Here is an 18,315-nt window from a genome sequence, read left to right as displayed (position 1 = left end):
GAGAAACCCCCGATGTGAACAACCTCCGATGTGGGGCCGTACCTAGGGGCCGAGACTTACACTCGCCACCACTCACCTGCTAATGCTATGCGTGTTACCCAAAGCATCAAGGGGCCTTTGAATTTCACTGTCTCAATATTCAGACAGGATCAATTATTAACATCCTGCAACCCGATGGAGAACAATCATACCTCGCTCCGCTGCGCGGCTTGCGAGAAAGACTTTTCCTCTCAGGGTCATTTACGCCGTCATGAACGGCTTCTGCGTAAGGATTCTGACCAAGGCACTGTTAAATAAGCCTCAAATTAACCGGGCCCCCCAAATAGATCACAACTATGACGGTGCCTCAATTACCTGTCCATTCTGTGACAGCCTCTTTGCAAGAATGTAAAGATATTCGACCATATCCAAATGATAGACGCTAATACCCTTTATAAAGAGATGCAATGCGCCGCCATACACACCGATGTCCTAACAGAGCACAGAGGGAAACCCCAAAGGTTTCGCGAAGAGGCCCTAAGAAAGGGTGTTGTGTGCGATGCTCTCGAATGAAAGTGGCCTGTGATAAGGCAAATCCATGTTCCAGATGCGAATATTCCCACTCTCCGTGCCGGTATACAAGTCCAGCAAACACAATAATTGCTGAAAATACCTCTCTACCAAGTCTTGGCTTAAAGTCTAGCCATAAGAATCATGCAGATGCATCTTATGGAAAATATGCAAAGACCAGTATACCATTCCTGCTATCTTACGTCAACCCAGAAGCATCCTTTGAAGACCTGATGATCGCCACAAATGCCCGTTCTGTCGAATGCTCCCAAGAAAAGAATCTTACGTCTGCTGTCACAGAAAACCAGCCAACTCTGGACTTGGGCATCGATCTGTCTACATGGAGCTTTTTGCAAGGACTTTGCGGGTTGTTCGATTTTCCAGATAATCCCGACTCATCGTTTAAATCTGAGCCACTGTGGAACAGTCAAGACCAGCAACAATTAGATGCTGTACAAGTTCGGATTGATGAAGTTCTACGGGAACTTGAGCTCTACATTTCTCGCACAAAGCCACAGGCCCTCAACCAATCCTGTCCAATCACTCCCGAGATGCGCAAAAGTCTCACGGTTTCTACCCTTGATTCTCTAATCCGAGCTTACTTTGACTATGCTACACTTCACACCCCGATCATAGGCCGCTCATGTTTCAACATTCACACCACCTCTAGCCATCTACTTCTCGCCATCATAGCGACCGGTGGTCAGCTCCTACCGTCAGTGGATAGTACATTCTCGTCCTCGGAATTTTTCGAGCTGGTTCAAGATTTCATCTTTGATCAAGCCCCTCTACGGAACCCCCATTCTTGTGGCTTGAGCAAATCCCCTCTCAGCCATGAAACGTTAGAAATTCTGCAAGCTGCCCTTATCATGCTTTGTACTGAAGTTGCTACGAGAAGTAATCCCATTTCTCATAGTACTTGCATATCGAGGTTTTTGAAACTTGTTTCTGCTATAAGAGGCTTTTCGTTGACGAAAGTACGGAGATATGACTCCTTTACTGGCGATGAGTATGATTTTGATTCGAGCATCAACATTTCATCCACCTGGAAACGATTTCTTAAAGACGAAGCAATGATCAGGTAAGATTTCTAGTCAGCACTTACAAGGAGTATCTACTTGGATGCAATCATTTACCTACTCGATCACTAACTCTAAATATGCCTGGTTTTTCAGAGTTGCTTGGATGGCGTTCCTCCTAGACATCCAATTCGTCCTCTTCTTCCGCACACCACCAAGATTCACGATCACCGAAATGACCGGTGATTTACCATGTCCCGATGAACTTTTCACCAATACACCCGATCGATCACAGATGGAAATTCCATCTCGCTCTACGCATGAATGCCCCGCGTTATCTCTATCCTCATTAATCAATTTGCTCATGCAGCCCTCTTCGTCAGATAGCAGCCATTTCTCTAGTTTAAACGCACGAGGCCTTTTCGGCGGTATCTGTGGTACGTCAATGGCTCATCATTATTAAACCACTCCATGATCCTGCAGGATTGAAAATTTGGTTTTACGTCCAAGTCCACAATCGAGGCCCGACTAACGCACTCCAAAACAGGGCTTCATTCGATTATCTTTTCGGCGCAGACAACACATTCTATCCCGTATATGCGTCAGGTACTTGAAAGGGCACTGGATCGATGGCGAATATTATGGGATGAACTACAGAGCAGATCTGATGAGGCGCAGCTCGAGATGCTGGGATTCATGAAACATGCGCTGGAGTTCTGGGTTCTTGCGAAAACACTCCTACGCGCGGATCCGTCTGTGCTTAAAATTGAGAATGTCGATATGCCCTCCAAGGGTCATTTGTATAATATTTATAAGGAGATTGGGAATATTCCGCTGGCATAGAATGAATTGTTTCAAGCCATATCATGTCTGATAATTGAATGCCAGAATAATACTATAAACTATCAAATTATGAATGAGTTATTTCATCTAGTGGCCGCTCACCGATCAAGGGCACTTATGATGTGGTGGGACGAAGTGCTCAGCACAAAGATGCTTCAAACAAATTATGCAGCTGCTAGAAGCGGATCGACTATTTTCCTATGGACCTGAATGAAGAATGTTGTGTTCCCGAGAGAGGATGATGTGGTTCTGTGAAACCAGACAGTTTTTCTGATTCTCACCGCAACTTTCATACAGCAACCGTGCAGGAGCCTGCATACCAATCTAAGCTACCCCACTTCATCACTTTCTTACGTGTATTCTTGCGCTTAGCCTGAATAGCTTGATGTATGCACTTTTTCTGACCATGCCATTAACTCGATCTACGAGCGATGAGAACCTTCGGGTTGCCTACGAGGATCTACTCGTAACCGATGATCATAGGGAAACTAGATTGATCATAACGCTCTGGTGGTTCGTAATATCTAAGAATCGTCAAGTCCATCAACAATCTCTCCATCTCTGATATACTCCTCGACCCAGCCTATGGTGATCCTGGTATAAGTTAGTTAGGACTATTGAATATAATATTATACAAACCTACATGCTTCTCTTAGTATCGGCAAAATTCTCGTGATCATAAGCTAGGTGCTCCTTATACCAAGGATCCTGCTTCATATTCTTGTAATCTTCAATTCTCCGAAAGACGACCTGGCTGAAACAATCAAAGTCTGCAATGTTCGCCATCTGAGGGTCCAAGATCTGGCTCATCAAGGCACGGGTTGATTTTTGATTATGGATCTAGAGCGAGATTGTTCAAGTCTTAAAGTCTGAGGACAGCAAAATGTAAAGACAAAACTGCTCACCTGGGTCCACCTCTTGATACCGTACTTGACCATCAGTCCCTTTGTCATAGGTGCAGAGACATTGACCATGTGGTGGCGATAGTCTTCTTCGCTCATTCCGGGTTTGCGGTAACCACATATCGTTAGACAGAGGAACTTAGTAGCAGTTGGGCCTGAGATCTCCGGGATTTCTGAATCTTGCACTATCGTCATTTTCACGATCGAGGGGTTGGAAGAAAAAAGAGAGAAACGAGAGTTGCGTCAAGACGTCTGCGCAAAAGCGTGGAGTTTGCTTAACAGGTCATATGAACGGACTTTTGTAGCTGCACTTCTTTCCTGCGAGGTGATGTCGAAGGGGGTATCCACCCTCCCTAGCGTGGTATCGGGCTATAGTTCTGCATCGCTGTATCTCGGCATTTTAATCGCGGTAGATAACGGCCTAGTCTACTGAGCCGCTAAATTGTTCAGATATAACTCATGTTTAAACACCTACGAGATGATTCAAGTCAGGACATGCGCTTACTCAGTGTTGGGAGCTGGGTGCAGTTCCGTACCGACCACCGGCACTACTGGTATTTCTGCATATGTGGTTTGCTTACCGTGCATTTCACCCCGTAGACCAGCCATGTAGAGTGATTTAAGGCGCTTAGCTTGGATATACATGCGAGTACCAAGTCTATTGTCGGGGTAAATAATGCAGGTTACAAATCCTTGGCGACCCGATTTTGCCCCGTGTTATAGACTTCTCGGATATATTCCGATAGAGTCTTGTAGATGTTTGTGGTAAACTTACCATGGATGATAATTTACACCCAGTTTAAAATGCTAGGGCTCATAGAGAGTGTGCTATACTCTTTGCTACATGACAATTAAGATACATCAATATGAGAGCCAAATAAAACAGATGTATTATCTCGGTAGGAGAGCTCAGAGTTTTAAGGGTTCAAGTGACGGCAAACCATCTTTTCGCACCTTCTCTCAATTCATATCCAACCATGCCGTCTTCAGCGAGCTTTCTGAGGATTTCATCCACGAAAGGCTCCAACGCCTTGTCCATAAGATGATCACTGATTTCCCCATGAACTGCTATAATCACTTCTTTGGTTGATAACCGTCTACCTCGAGAACCAGTTTGAATATTATTCAAAGCTCGTAGCACCTGGCGCTCACGTCTCAACTTTCCTCCTAACTCTGCTGCAATTTTAGAATCGAGGTTGACTATCACACTGCCATGGGCCGGGTAGCCCTTCATGCATCTATAGGACTGCATGGTCCGTAATGTCTCCATCCAGGTACCGAGGTGCTCAACCGCCGTGGTGCCCTGGCCAAGCACATTGTCCCCAGTAAACATAGCATTATCCTCTTCCAGAATGAAACACATGTGGTCGTCAGAGTGTCCTGGTGTGTGGATGGCTCGCAATGTGGCGCCTTCAACAGTAAATATCTGGTTGTTCATAATACGTTGCTGGGACTTGCTCGGCGTGTGTTTGAAAATAAACCCAGCGAGATGCGGGTAGATTTGAATAAGATCAGGAATACCGCCAGTATGATCTCCATGCCAATGCGTTAAAAGGACTTTTGATAGTGAGAAGTTTTGAATGACTGATGCTTCTGCGATCAATTCTGCCCAGGCTGGGATTCCCTGTCCTGTGTCGATGATAAGACGCTTTGCTCCAGTGCCGACGATATACGTGTTCGTTCCTTGAAGAGTGAACTAGATGCAGTGTTGTATGTTTAGCGTCTTGAAAGTTGTGAAAAAGCATGGTGAAGCTGACGACAAGTTAGGCTCACCTTTCCGGGATTCTTCCCCAGAATACGGATTACTCGTGGACTGATTTGCTCCACATCTAACAACTTTGGCATTCTCTTTTGTTGGACTTCAAGATAATCGGCAAAGATGCAGATATCCAAAGTTTTGTTAATTTGGCGATAGCCTCCCTTGTCTGACACCATATTGAACGAGTATTGAGCGAGTGTTGAATGCCCCATCTTGATGCAAGAAGATGGCATTTTATTTCAAATCGACTCACAGTGCTTGGTACAACTGAAGCTGAGCATCACAGCATGTGCAAGGGGCAATTAAGCGTGGCCTGTAAGGGGGTGGCAAGGCGAACACGCCGTTTACTAGTATATCCCGAAAGGCATTCAGACTCGAGAACTGATATGTTTTCCCAATGCAATCCCCCGAAGTCGGGATAATTAATACAAATTCCAAATCATCTACCAGGTTAGCCGTTGAAAAAGCCTCAATAGGGATTCAAGTATCTATGTTTCTGTCCACACTTGGCTATATCCGACTGTGATTAGGCGCAGATTGATCACTGATCACACGCGTTCATGACCCCTTGCTTGATACAGTCCACGGGTAGAGCCCGTTATCTTTCCATTTCTGGAAACCTGCATCCATGTGTGTTGGGATATTTTACTTGAGAAATACCATGCAACCTGAATGTGCTGATTGATGTCCATAGATGTCTTCTACCGCGACATAGCGTCGTATAATGGGGTGTATAGGAACCAACCCTATGGATTATCTTTCAACCATGACCCCATCTTCCATCGCCGAGACCTCAGACAGCCTTCTCAGTATGAAGATCTCCTATTTTGGTAATGAGTTTCCCCCGGTGACATCAATGACATCTTTCGTCGGCTTCACGTCCACAGCAAACACAAAAAATGTATGTTTCTGGCCAACTTTATCGAAACCGCAACATTGGCCATTCGAGAGGAGGTTCAATCATTGCCGGCCAAGTTGAGAATCTTATTCCCCCCATTCGAGACGGTATTTTGCCTTGCGGAAAATGCCGACCTACGCAGTGGTCCTCTTGGCGACTGTGTGAATGGAATGCTCATTTGTGTTGTTCAACTTGCAACCTTTATCGGGTATGATAAAACCCACTAGAATATTGGGGCAAGACTCCTACTGACCACATGCATTTATAGATACTACGAATGCAGTAGTGAGAGCTTCTTCTGGTCTCAGGATGCAAACATATGTACAGCTGGTCTGGGGACAGGTCTTTTGTCCGCTGCCGCCGTCTCGATCTCCCACACACTGGCAGACTTGCCACTTGCTGGATCCGAGGCTGTACGTCTAGCATTGAGACTTGGCGTATTTGTCCACCAGATATCTCAGTGCCTACATTCGTGCACCGGCGCTCATGCTAGTGACAGTTGGGCGTACTTTATTCCTGGAGTTTCCCACGAAGAAGTGCAGAACGAGCTTGATTCGATACAAGCAGTGGAGGTTCGTTGCAAAATACTGCTCTATGGATAATGATCGATTTACTGACTTTTCATATGAGATAAAGGCCTTTCCAATCTGGAACAAGGTATTTATCAGTGGCTGGGGTCGAGAATCAGTGACTGTCAGTGGACCACCCGCACGACTGAAGCACATTTTCCTGAGATCCGACTTCCTACGCGACCGCAGGTTCATTACTCTCCCAGTCTATGGAGGCCTATGCCACGCAATTCATATTTACAGGAAGGAACATGTGGATCAGATTCTTCAATCCAAGACAATCAAACGACTGGATTCGAGGCTCATGTTGCGTGCTTGCTTGTATTCACCCAGCACTGGAAACCCATTTCCAGCGACAAGTCCTAGTGAGATTTTTCACAACGCGGTCGAGGAATTGTTGACCCAGCCCATCCAATGGGACGAAGCTATTCAGAAAATTACAGAACGAGCAAAAGATTCCAGAGTGCCTGAGTGTGAGGTGCTGATCGCGGGTCTATCTTTACCAGCTCGTGACCTGGTGGAAGTGCTGAACCTGGAGTCAAATAGACTCCGGACTAGCACAAAAGACTTCCTGAAATGGGTTTACAAGATAGAAAACTCATCAGAGCGCCCAAGAGGTGCTCAACAAGCAAAGCTCGCCATCGTGGGCATGTCCTGTCGTATGCCCGGAGGTGGGAGTTCCACCGACAAGTTCTGGGATATTCTAAATGAGGGGCTTGATGTACATGAAAAGATACCCGCTGATCGGTTTGATGTTGAAACACATTGCGATCCCTCTGGGAAGCGTGCAAATTCCAGCCATACACCGTACGGCTGCTTTGTCCATGAACCCGGCCAATTTGATGCTCATTTTTTCAACATGTCGCCTCGCGAGGCTGTACAAACAGACCCGATGCAAAGATTGGCACTTGTTACAGCCTATGAAGCTTTGGAGAGAGCGGGATATGTTGCAAACCGCACGGCATCAACAGACCTACATCGCATTGGTACCTTCTACGGTCAGGCTAGTGACGATTACCGTGAAGTCAATACAAGTCAGGAAATAGACACCTATTTCATTACTGGGGGCTGCCGCGCCTTCGGTCCAGGTCGTATCAACTACTTTTTCAAATTCTCGGGGCCCAGCTACAGCGTCGATACAGCATGCTCGTCGGGACTGGCTGCAATAAATGTTAGTGGCACAATTCTGGTGCGAAAAAGTGGAACTTGCAAAATGGCTTACAAACGTGTTAATTTAGGTTGCTTGTAATTCCCTTTGGAACCGAGACACGGATATGGCAGTGGCAGGGGGGATGAATGTGTTAACAAACCCCGACGCGTTCGCTGGATTGAGCAGCGGTCACTTCCTGTCGAAGACACCAAATGCATGTAAAACATGGGACTGTGAAGCAGACGGCTACTGTCGAGCTGATGGCGTTGCGTCACTTGTCATAAAACGCCTGGAAGATGCCCAAGCCGACAACGATAACATTCTAGGGGTAATTCTGGCGGCTGGAACAAATCACTCGGCGGAGGCAATCTCCATCACGCATCCTCACTCAGGTCATCAATCTTACCTCACGCGGCAGATTTTCTCCCAAGCTGGGGTTGATCCCTTGGATGTCAGCTATGTGGAAATGCACGGAACTGGGACTCAAGCTGGTGATGCTCAAGAAATCAAGTCTGTCACCGATGTCTTTGCTCCGCTAACAAATACAAAACGCCGCAGCTCTAAAAATCCACTATATATAGGTGCAGTCAAAGCAAATGTTGGTCACGGTGAAGCCGTTGCTGGTACGACAGCGCTGCTTAAGGTGTTGCTCATGTTTGACAAAGAGATTATTCCACCACATGTTGGCATCAAGACTGCTATCAATCCAGCCTTTCCGAAAGACATGAATGAGAGGAATATATACATACCGTATCGGAGGATCCCTTGGGCGAGGAGCTCGAATAGGAAGCGTGTCGCTGTGGTGAACAACTTCAGTGCTGCGGGAGGAAACACGAGCATTGTCATTGAAGAGCCACCAGTGCCGAACACACCTTGCAATGCAGATCCTCGTTCCAGCCATGTCATTACTGTATCTGCTAAGAGCAAGTCTTCATTGAAGAACAATATTCAGCGCCTCATTGCCTATATGGAAACAAACCCGGACATTTCGCTATCACGCTTGGCTTATACAACCACCGCTCGACGCCACCATCACAATCACCGTATAGCTGTGCCAACATCAGATACAAGAGATCTGATAAGGCAGTTGAAGAATTGTCTCCAGTCAGCGGGATCTCATCAAGCAATCTCCTCATCTGGACCGACGTCAGTGATCTTTGCCTTCACAGGGCAAGGAGCATCGCACCTATCTAGCAATCTCGAACTTTTCCGAGACTCTCCTTATTTTCAATTCCAGATCTTGGTTTTGGATGAAGTATGCCAGGCTCAAGGATTTCCATCCATTGTTTCTGTCATTGATGGGAGTTGCTCTGAGAGCCACTCGCACTCGCCTACAGCCACACAACTTGCACTCGTTTGTGTTGAAATTGCCTTGATCAAATATTGGGAGTCACTAGGTATTAAACCAAATGTTGTCGTTGGTCACAGCCTGGGAGAGTATGCGGCTTTGCATGCAGCTGGTGTGCTTTCTGTCAATGACGCTATCTTCCTTGTGGGCCAGCGTGCTAGGCTTCTTGAAAAGACATGTCAATCTGGAAGTCACAAAATGTTAGCAGTCAGAGCATCACTCGAGGAAGTCATTTTCAGAGCAAATGGAATACCATTCGAGATAGCCTGCCTCAATGGACCAAAAGACACAGTTCTGAGTGGGACAGTTGGCGAAATTGAGGCTCTGGTGACAGAGCTCGAGAGTTCTGGAGTCAAGTGTTTCCGACTGGGTGTGGAATTTTCCTTCCACTCAAAACAAATGGATCCTGTTCTTGATGAACTAGAAGCCATCGCTAGGGCAGGCGTCATCTTTCATCCCCCAAATCTACCTATCATCTCTCCTCTGCTCGGAAAAGTCATATTTGACGAAAGAACAATCAATGCCAACTATATCCGCCGATCGACGAGAGAGACAGTTAACTTCATGGGCGCCGTAGAGACGGCAATCCGCATCTCAACAGTGGATGAAACAATGGCATGGATTGAACTAGGCCCACACCCTGTCTGTATTCGATTTGCACAATCAATCATGTCCCCGATGGGTGTTGCAGCGTCATCGTTCCATCGAGATGAGAATAACTGGCACACCCTGTCGCGGAGCTTGGCCCTTCTTCACTGCGTTGGTGTCGAAGTTAATTGGAACGAGTTCCACCGGCCCTTCGAAAAGGACTTGCGGCTGTTGGACCTGCCGACTTATGCTTGGAATGAGAAGAACCATTGGATACAATACACTGGCAACTGGGGTCTCACTAAAGGCAACATTCCATGCGACTTCAAAAAGATGACATTGTCAAGGACGAGTTCTGAAACTCCTGCACGTCTTGCGCCTATCTCTAGGCTGCGAACATCTTTGGTTCATAAAGTCGTTGAAGAGAAATTTTCAGGGTCCGCTGGCCGAGTCGTTGTCCAGTCTGATCTGATGGAACAAGAATTCCAAGCTGCAGCATGGGGACACAAGATGAATGGAGTCGGTGTGGTGACATCGGTAAGTCAAAATGTGTTCTCCAATTTCGCAAAATACCTGCTAACAACTCTACGAACATCTAGTCCATACATGCGGATATTGCATGGACTCTTGGGAAGCATCTGCTAGAGAAACTTGGTCAAAAGACTGACAAGAGTGTCTCCGACATAGAGATATCTGATCTCGTCGTACACAAAGGCTTAGTGGCACAAACAGAAACCGACACCTCGCAACTGATTCAGATCTCTATCAGTACATCTGACATTCACTCTGAACCAGCATTCCTTGAGATACACAATGTGGTTGATAACGGGGATTCTCTGGCAAGCGGAGATCCGATCATGACAGCCCAGATTGTCTATGGAAACGCAAAGACCTGGCTCACCAATTGGGTTCCATTTTTCCATTTTGTTCACAATCGGATTGAGACGTTATCACAAATGGCAGATGAAGGTCTCGCAAACAGACTTTCGCATAACATGGTATACACGCTTTTCGCCGATAAACTGGTGGATTATGCAGAAAAGTATCGCGGCATGCGCTCGGTCGTGCTCCACGAATTGGAGGCTTTCGCCGATGTTACTATCAAGTCAACTGATATGAGTGGCACATGGACTGTTCCTCCTTCTTTCATTGATAGCGTGTGTCATCTTGCTGGCTTCGTGATGAATGTTTCAGATGTCATGGACACGAAGAACAACTTCTGTGTCACTCCCGGCTGGAGATCCCTTCGCATGGCCCGTCGCCTGGTTGCCGGAACCAATTATCGATCCTATGTGAAGATGATTCCTACTGCAGAGGACCCATCAATATATCTAGGTGATGTCTATGTGTTGCAAGGTGACGAGATTGCGGGTGTTATGCAAGGCATGAAGTTCCGTCGGTACCCTCGCATACTACTCAATCGCTTCTTTTCCTCTTCCGATATAGAATCTTACTCTTCGGATAACTCAAATGCTAAAAACACCAACAATCCTGCTCACCCAGGGCTTGAGCCTTCCCCTGAGTCTTGCGCAGAAATACCAAGACCAACCCGCTTGCAATCAGCCGCAGAATACCATGTGAAAAGCGGCTCAATGGCTGATTCGGCGATTTCATGGTCTTCTGAGCCCGAGTCTGGTTTCTCAGTGGCTAAATCTTCTTCAAGTTCTGTTGTCAGCAAGACCATGGCGCTCATTGCTCATGAAGCCGCCATGGAGCTGTCTGACTTGACAGATGATTCCACTTTTGCTAGTCTCGGTGTCGATAGCTTGATGAGCTTGGTTATTGCGGAAAGACTTCAAGAGGAACTGGGAATCTCTGTAAGAAGCAGTTTGTTTTTAGAATATCCAACTGTTGGGGATTTACGAACTTGGTTGGTCGATTATTATGGTTGACTTAACAGGATATGACATCCTAAAGATATCATTTTATGAAGCGTGTCATCTCAAACAGAATTCTTCTTTTCCAGAGCCCGCACAAATGTTTTGGGGCCTTGGAAGCCATCAGATGGACTGACTACTACTTCTCTGCCGAATCTTAGAATCTCGCTTGCTGCTCATTCTCGTAGCTGCCAGTCAATAGAATTTGCATTATGCTTACCATTTACGAGCTAAATAACTTCAAAAGTTCTTGCCGCAGTTGGCCCTTTCGTCCAAATGGGATACTTCCGTAAAAAGGGACCAACGTCTCCAATTTGTGGCCCACGCAGAAACATGTCTTTTCTTATCAGTTCGGCTATTATAAACGGTCATTCAACTAGAAAATGGGAATATCACAGCCTCGCTGTTGCAAGTGCAGTAATTCTCGGAGCCCTCACACTGGCCGAACTGGACTTTTTGCTATAGGAATCTGCTGAAATGATGCCTTTTTCTCCCAAATATGTGAACTTTGAGCCTTGCGCAGAATTATTGCTACAGCTTCCTTTTATATCTTCGTTGTGGGTACAGGTCTAACCCTAATGCAAGAGTAGTGCTATCAGGGTGACAGGAGGATCAATACCATTAAGTGATAACAAACTGCCTGCAACATTTTCATTGACTCTGCCCGTAGATTTGATCTTTCGTCTAACCCTTTCTTTCCACATCGCTCACCAAGCAAAAACTCCAGGACTTATGTGTTTCCGAGCGCTTGTCTCCCAGTGTTATGCACCCCTCGTGATCTACTTTTATCCCTCCAAGATGCCGGTGACTGGATTTGACCCTCAGCCATCAGCCCAGCTTCACATGAAAAGAATTGCTTAATATTCATATACTTCTCCAAAAAAGGTCTCGCAAAATGATTCAATTTAAGGCAAAAGATTGATCCTTTTCAATGCATATATCAATGCATACAGATAAAATAGTACAAGTAAAAGAAGCTGATCATCTTTGCTAGATGCCAAAATTAGGTTTTCATGTCCTACTTGACAGGATTCTTTGTAGATCGCGCTCATTTTATACAATGGACTCTCAATTAATCAAGTCTATAAGGACATTCGACAGTGTCATCAAGTGTAACGTATTCTGTAAACAAAGTCTCAATGCGTCACCGTTTCAGTCCTACGCTCGGTTTTCATCCCTCGCCCCATATTCTGAGTGCCTTGCAATGGACATTTCATAACCATCGTTGCATTTTGAATGCTGCTACTTCGATAATATGATCTATCGAATTTAGCTCTTCCAGACAGCTTATTGAGCAATTTTATCGATAAGTTTCTTGTCAAAGAGTCCTTGAAAGAAATAAACGCCATCAACCACCTTCAATAAAATCATTGTTTCCATACACAGCCCGGCTTTCATCTATCTACTCTATTTTTCCTCAACGCGACACTATCTTTGTCTTTGTTCTTCATCGTATATAAGCCAGTTCCTCGCTCGAAAATGATTACCTTCATAACTCAAACACCATTTCCTATCCTACCTGATCCCCATTACAAGGTTCATAGTATCAGCCCCTTCTTGAACTCGAACTTAACTCAGATACAGTCAATATGGAGCCTAGAAACTATCGAGGTATGTTCACAGAGAATGGTAAGCCCCTCGGAGAAGACGAGGACCTCGGAGAGCAAGGCACTCCTGTCTGCTGGATTACTGTTCAGTTCACTGACCTCGAAGCTGGATTTGATGATTCGGACTTGATTTTTCTTCTGGCTGAAAAGATCGCTAGGCGAAAGGTGTTGATTTCCGACACAAACCAATATTACCGAGCTCGACTTTGCATTTCATTGCCAATTGTTGGATATCATCCTGATGAGAGGTCAATGTTGTTTTCGGCTCTCAGGCAGGCACATTTCATTTTACAAGGTGTCTCTGACGGCCTCGTCGTTATGAATCGGTATTATTTTAACGGTGGACAATAGATTTCTTCGGCAAGGACAGATTGTCAGGAAGCTACATCCTACAAAGTCGAAGGTATGAGATCGATGTGATCTAGGCGAATGGACTACAGGCAGACAAATAGATTAAGAATTGACCGGATGAATTACCAGAGTTCGTCTCGAACGTACACCCGCAGTTGAGTAAATCAACATAAAAAAGAAGACACACACCGCATGATAGAATCCCAAATAGAAAGCCGGATGGTGTATAGACCTCAGGACAAGAGATGCCCCCAGCTTGTCAATCAGGTCATTTACACGACACACCGCAGAGCACAAGCCTTTTTTGCGGGATATGTATACCATCTCATCAGGACTCGTTAAATTATTAGCCAAATAAAAAAAATCAAAGATCTGAAATGAGAATTGTCTTAGATTGAGTAGCTTCTTAGCTATGCTCAGAACGAAATGATACATTGGGACATCGCCACGCGCCACGCGCCACGCTATTCCAGTATCCAGAGACTTCAGACAAAGGACCGACAAAAAAAGAGAGAGAGCAAGGGAAAAGCAGATATTCAAACAAATGCTCGCCATGAGATGTACATATCAAAAGGAAAGCTAGCAAGAAATGAGGGAAATCCCTTCATTGAGATCTATGATATATCAATCATGCTCAAGGGTTCATCTCACGCACACTGCGTAGGCAGCGTTCGAGTCTTTTTCCGCGCTCTTTTTCACGAACAAGAGTATCCTTGACAAAAGCGCGAATGGCGTCACGACCGACCTTTTCACGCCATGAGGTCCATCCAGCTAGCTCGCTGACTACTACATCTTTGTTCCATGAAACCTCTTTGGCAAGGCGAGTGGCTTCAGATTCAGCGTCCTGGATCTTCTTTTCCAAATCGCGGACGGATTTTTGACGGGACTCTTCAAAGCCAGGTAGGTTGAGATTGAATTTTCGGGGAAGAGATGAGGAGAGGAGGGAGGAGCGGGAGCGGGAGATGTTGCGGGTTGTTGAGGAGAGTGAGGACATGAGAGATAGAGGGCGGGACAGGGATTCAAGGATTGCGGCAGTTGTATTGTCGACTGAGGAAAGAGCGGCAATATACTGCAGCAGAGGGGACGAGTCCGACCTTGAGGTCGATAGGTATGTGGCATAGCGGGCAAAGGCCTCTATGTGTGATACGGGAAGCGCGTTAGTGGGCTCTCGGAGAGTCGCGAGGACAGATGAGCATAGCATCACGGCATCAGCAAGATCTGATGCTCCATTGTGCAGCGCATGTCCACGACGGATCAGGCTACGCGTATTGACGTGTACTCCGCGCACCATCTCCTGGGCGTGGTTAATAAACTGCTCGGTATCACGCATTCCATCCAGTGAAACAGGCGGGTACTCATCGGCAATTGTTTCTGTGAGAACTGCGGCCTTGCGGCGGGAACGATCGGCCATCATTTCCGGTTGAAGCTCTGGAACGAGGAAGAACTCCCATAGCATTTCATGGGTCGAAAAGGTTGGATGAGTCAAGAGTGTCTTGAGGAAGCGGTCGAGTTTTTCCTGGAGATCATGGAGCACAGACCGCGAGGGCTTTGAGTGGATTTGGAATGGATTCCGGAAGTCCGAAAGAGATGGCATATAAGATGCCGGGTGTTCCACTGCAAGCCACTTCGCCAGGTTCTCAAAGTCCGAAAAGTTGCGGCGACATGTTGTCACCGTGTATGTGGTTGATCCAGGTCGTGAAGATGCCATTGATTCTGGGGGATATGGAGCCCCAGATTTGAGGATAAAGCGAACTGTTGCGTCTTCTACGAAGAATGATCGCACGACGGTTGTAACACGGCCTGAGGGGTCTCCACCGCCAGATGGAGGGTTGGACAACAAAATCAAATCGTCGATGCGATTTCGTACCTCGTCATCCTTGGCTAGTTCAACGGCCGTCAAACCACGTGCCTCTTTGATATGAACATCGACCCTTGGGTCTAAGAATAGAATGCGGACTTGATCGACTCGCCCGTATTTGCTAGCCATCATCAGCGGTGTGAACCTCTTGTCGTTTGTCGCATTAGGGTCGCAATCGCTATCTTGTAGAATTCTTCTCGTGATTTCCGGATCGCCAACAATATGTAGCAAGGTATTCCCCTTGGCGTCGACATGGTCATCCAATTGCAGTGGTTTGTTGTCGCCTTGTGACTGTTGCGCCGCACTCAAAGCAGTTTGGATCATGGATTTATACTCAGGATGATCATAGGATCGACAAAGTGCGAAGAGCGGAGTTTGTCCGTGCTTGTCTCGCAGGCGCCATGGAACAATGCTACCCAGTCGATCCAGCAAAGAAGGCGTGCTGAACAGATAATGTGCGACGGTTCGACCATGAATGTCGGATTTGGTTAAATAGAACGCAACGACATTTGCATCTGTCTTTGAGAACAAAAAGTCCAGAAGAATCTCAACAATCTCGTTGTGGGCTAGCTGCACCGCAGCATTCAGGAGTGTCGTTCCATTGGCGTTAGTATCTTGGAGAATTTCTTCCAATGGGAAGTATTCCTCCAAAGTCAACAGGTACCTCAAAGCTTCGGGCTGCCGACCCTCTACTGCCATCATTGGTATGGAATCACCGGCAGGGTCTTGAGTTTTGGTCAAAAGTCTCGATGGAGCTATCACCCTCAATTCCACTCGCCATAGAGCCAAGAGTATTGGTTCTGGAGATGAATGAGATGGCTGATGATTCTGACATGCTGCGAACGTCCATGGACACTTTCTTGACTGGTCGATGGGGTTCTTGTAGGATTGAGGGATCATCCCATGTTTGGAATGGGAATACATGAGACAATGGCGGTGCGTCAACGATGGCTTCCTCTTGTTGTGGTCCACTATTGATGTGGTTGGTGAAAGAGTTTTCAAGTGGCAGTTCGTCCGCCTCCTCAATGTCATCTGTCTGGAAGAACACAGACTTCCGCTCTGGCTCTGGGGGAGTGATATCATCTTCTGATTCGGGGTCTTCGTTTGGTTCCAGAATGGCTTTCATATCAGATAATCTGCCTGATTTGGTGGCTTGCCATAGACGTCGGTTTCGAGCACTGGCGCGACGGAGCCCGGCGGAATCGGTCACAAGATACATCAAAACAGCCTCGAAGGTGCTCAGAGCATATCCCATCTCACCACTATCGACATCATCGATATAGATGAAGTGCTGCATGTACAGCAACCTAGCCTGGAGATGTCTAGTCTGGGATCGAATCACAACAACTAGCAACAGCGAGACTAGAACATCGGCATTGATCGTAACAGAGGATGTTCCCTTCTCGGACGCTGGGCCATCCAGCTGATCATAGCTTCCTGGATAGGAGATAACTTTGACAGTCCCAAGAAGAGTACTCAGCATGTCGTGAGGACATCGGGCCTCGTTGATCTTGCGAAACTCATCCACACCTCGCCCCAATCGCCGAATCAATTCTCGCTTCCCTGCACGTCCACCTTCCACTGAGATTCCAACCTGGGATACGTCAATGCTCTCCATTTGTCGTATTCGAGAATCCAACTCTGTGTCTTCTGGTTGGCGAAATGAACAAAGGCGGGGGAAAAGCAAAGGTTCGTGAACCTGCTCGGCGACATAGCGTTCTATGAGACGTTCGACTAAAGGGCCAGTGAGTTCGGTGGTCGCGCCGAGGAGTGACAGTTGCTGCTTGTCAACGAGACGGAATAGATCTATGGCCGCAGTGACGGCAGTCTCTAAGCTTCGACGCATAAGGTCTTCGTCGTCTTCGAAGTATTCTTCCGAATTGAAAGGTAGTCGCCCTCTGCTTCGTGACGACCAACTACGGATAGAAGAGCTTTCATCCGTTAATGACTCGGTGCGTGTGAGCTTGTGCATACGCTCACTGCCAGAGGCAGATGGCGACCTTGAAGGTGGAGGCGGTAGTGGCTTTCCAAGTTCCTTTCCAAATTCGCGGAATAATCGTTCGAGGCCAGGCTGCATCTGCCGGGCGATCATCGGAAAGTTCGCAAGCAGTTCACCAAACGTTCTGATCTCTTGTTTCTGTGGGGTACCCATTGAATCGCCATTTCCATACTTTTTGTCTGCCGTGCTAGGTACAATGACCCTGCTTGCGGTTCCGGGTACTGCGGCAGATATGATCCGTGCTGGATCGTAAGTTCCGATCAGCGGTCGAGAGATGTAATAAATGAGCCATGGGCGCGAATCGTTGGACGGGGTGTAATACAGCGCATCAGATAGAAGTTGAGCTTGTGTGAGGGACTTGAATCCTAGTGCCGTATCATTGTCAGCACAAAATCATCGCGTTCGCCGATAAGGAATTGCTACCTTTGTTGCTGTATACCGAGTTATCTTTGATGATCACCGTCCTGCCATTAAAAGTCGTAACCTGTCTCGCCTTTCCTCGACTATCTCGCACATTGTTTTCTTCTTTCGAATTGGTAGAGCCGTTATGGATGGGTATGCGTAACACATGGCTCCCTAGAAATTCCTCCGACGCGACTAAATCAGAATACAGCAGATTTGATTCCCGGTCGCGTGAGCCGATGAGACAATCCGTCGTAGGTACGAGCAAGACCTAATGAATTCACATCATACCAATTAGCCACTCCGGACGATCCGCTGACTGAATGAGAGTCTCCACCTACATGGTTCCCAACCGGTATACACTGGCCCGGAACAGTGCTTCGAAAGAAGGCACGGAGAAAAGGGTTTAGAGGGTGCATCCAAACGGTTTTGGACGGCCCAGTCGAGATTCTCCTGCAATCATCAAGCCGTCCGCCTCAGCTTGCCGAATATGTGCGCGGTGTAATTTCGCGGGGAAGAGCTTCGGCGCATGCAACTGCAGGCAGCAATTTGGGTATGAGGTCAGAGCGCGTCGACAGAACTTTTGTAACAACTTC

General features: G+C 46.8%; 6 protein-coding genes across 6 annotated transcripts; 3 read left to right on the top strand and 3 right to left on the bottom strand.

Moving 5' to 3' along the window:
* Window positions 1-782: 782 nt before the first annotated feature.
* On the top strand, window positions 783-2,411 carry N7511_005464 (uncharacterized protein; the record flags this gene model as incomplete). Its single annotated transcript, XM_057127841.1, has 3 exons — window positions 783-1,630; window positions 1,725-2,005; window positions 2,116-2,411. The coding sequence occupies 3 exons, from the start codon at window positions 783-785 to the stop codon at window positions 2,409-2,411; spliced, it is 1,425 nt and encodes a 474-aa protein (XP_056984358.1).
* Window positions 2,412-2,935: 524 nt separating this feature from the next.
* On the bottom strand, window positions 2,936-3,508 carry N7511_005463 (EthD domain-containing protein; the record flags this gene model as incomplete). The annotated part of the gene is made up of 3 exons (XM_057127840.1): window positions 2,936-3,005; window positions 3,055-3,251; window positions 3,317-3,508. 3 exons carry the CDS (start codon window positions 3,506-3,508, stop codon window positions 2,936-2,938), a joined length of 459 nt encoding a protein of 152 aa, XP_056984357.1.
* A 730-nt stretch (window positions 3,509-4,238) lies between these two features.
* Window positions 4,239-5,248, bottom strand: N7511_005462 (uncharacterized protein; the record flags this gene model as incomplete). The annotated part of the gene is made up of 2 exons (XM_057127839.1): window positions 4,239-5,009; window positions 5,087-5,248. The coding sequence occupies 2 exons, from the start codon at window positions 5,246-5,248 to the stop codon at window positions 4,239-4,241; spliced, it is 933 nt and encodes a 310-aa protein (XP_056984356.1).
* A 590-nt stretch (window positions 5,249-5,838) lies between these two features.
* Window positions 5,839-11,517, top strand: N7511_005461 (type I polyketide synthase; the record flags this gene model as incomplete). The annotated part of the gene is made up of 6 exons (XM_057127838.1): window positions 5,839-5,881; window positions 5,911-6,178; window positions 6,239-6,542; window positions 6,607-7,728; window positions 7,778-10,162; window positions 10,225-11,517. The coding sequence occupies 6 exons, from the start codon at window positions 5,839-5,841 to the stop codon at window positions 11,515-11,517; spliced, it is 5,415 nt and encodes a 1,804-aa protein (XP_056984355.1).
* Window positions 11,518-13,091: 1,574 nt separating this feature from the next.
* On the top strand, window positions 13,092-13,460 carry N7511_005460 (uncharacterized protein; the record flags this gene model as incomplete). Its single annotated transcript, XM_057127837.1, is given in 2 exon segments — window positions 13,092-13,113; window positions 13,126-13,460. The coding sequence occupies 2 exon segments, from the start codon at window positions 13,092-13,094 to the stop codon at window positions 13,458-13,460; spliced, it is 357 nt and encodes a 118-aa protein (XP_056984354.1).
* A 634-nt stretch (window positions 13,461-14,094) lies between these two features.
* On the bottom strand, window positions 14,095-18,138 carry N7511_005459 (putative VPS9 domain protein; the record flags this gene model as incomplete). Its single annotated transcript, XM_057127836.1, has 4 exons — window positions 14,095-16,043; window positions 16,081-17,682; window positions 17,741-17,990; window positions 18,061-18,138. 4 exons carry the CDS (start codon window positions 18,136-18,138, stop codon window positions 14,095-14,097), a joined length of 3,879 nt encoding a protein of 1,292 aa, XP_056984353.1.
* Window positions 18,139-18,315: the final 177 nt, after the last annotated feature.

This window comes from Penicillium nucicola (genome assembly GCF_028828085.1).
Source record: "Penicillium nucicola strain IBT 29836 chromosome Unknown utg000005l, whole genome shotgun sequence".
Classification (NCBI taxonomy): domain Eukaryota; kingdom Fungi; phylum Ascomycota; class Eurotiomycetes; order Eurotiales; family Aspergillaceae; genus Penicillium; species Penicillium nucicola.
This window is presented reverse-complemented; position numbering and strand designations above follow the sequence as displayed.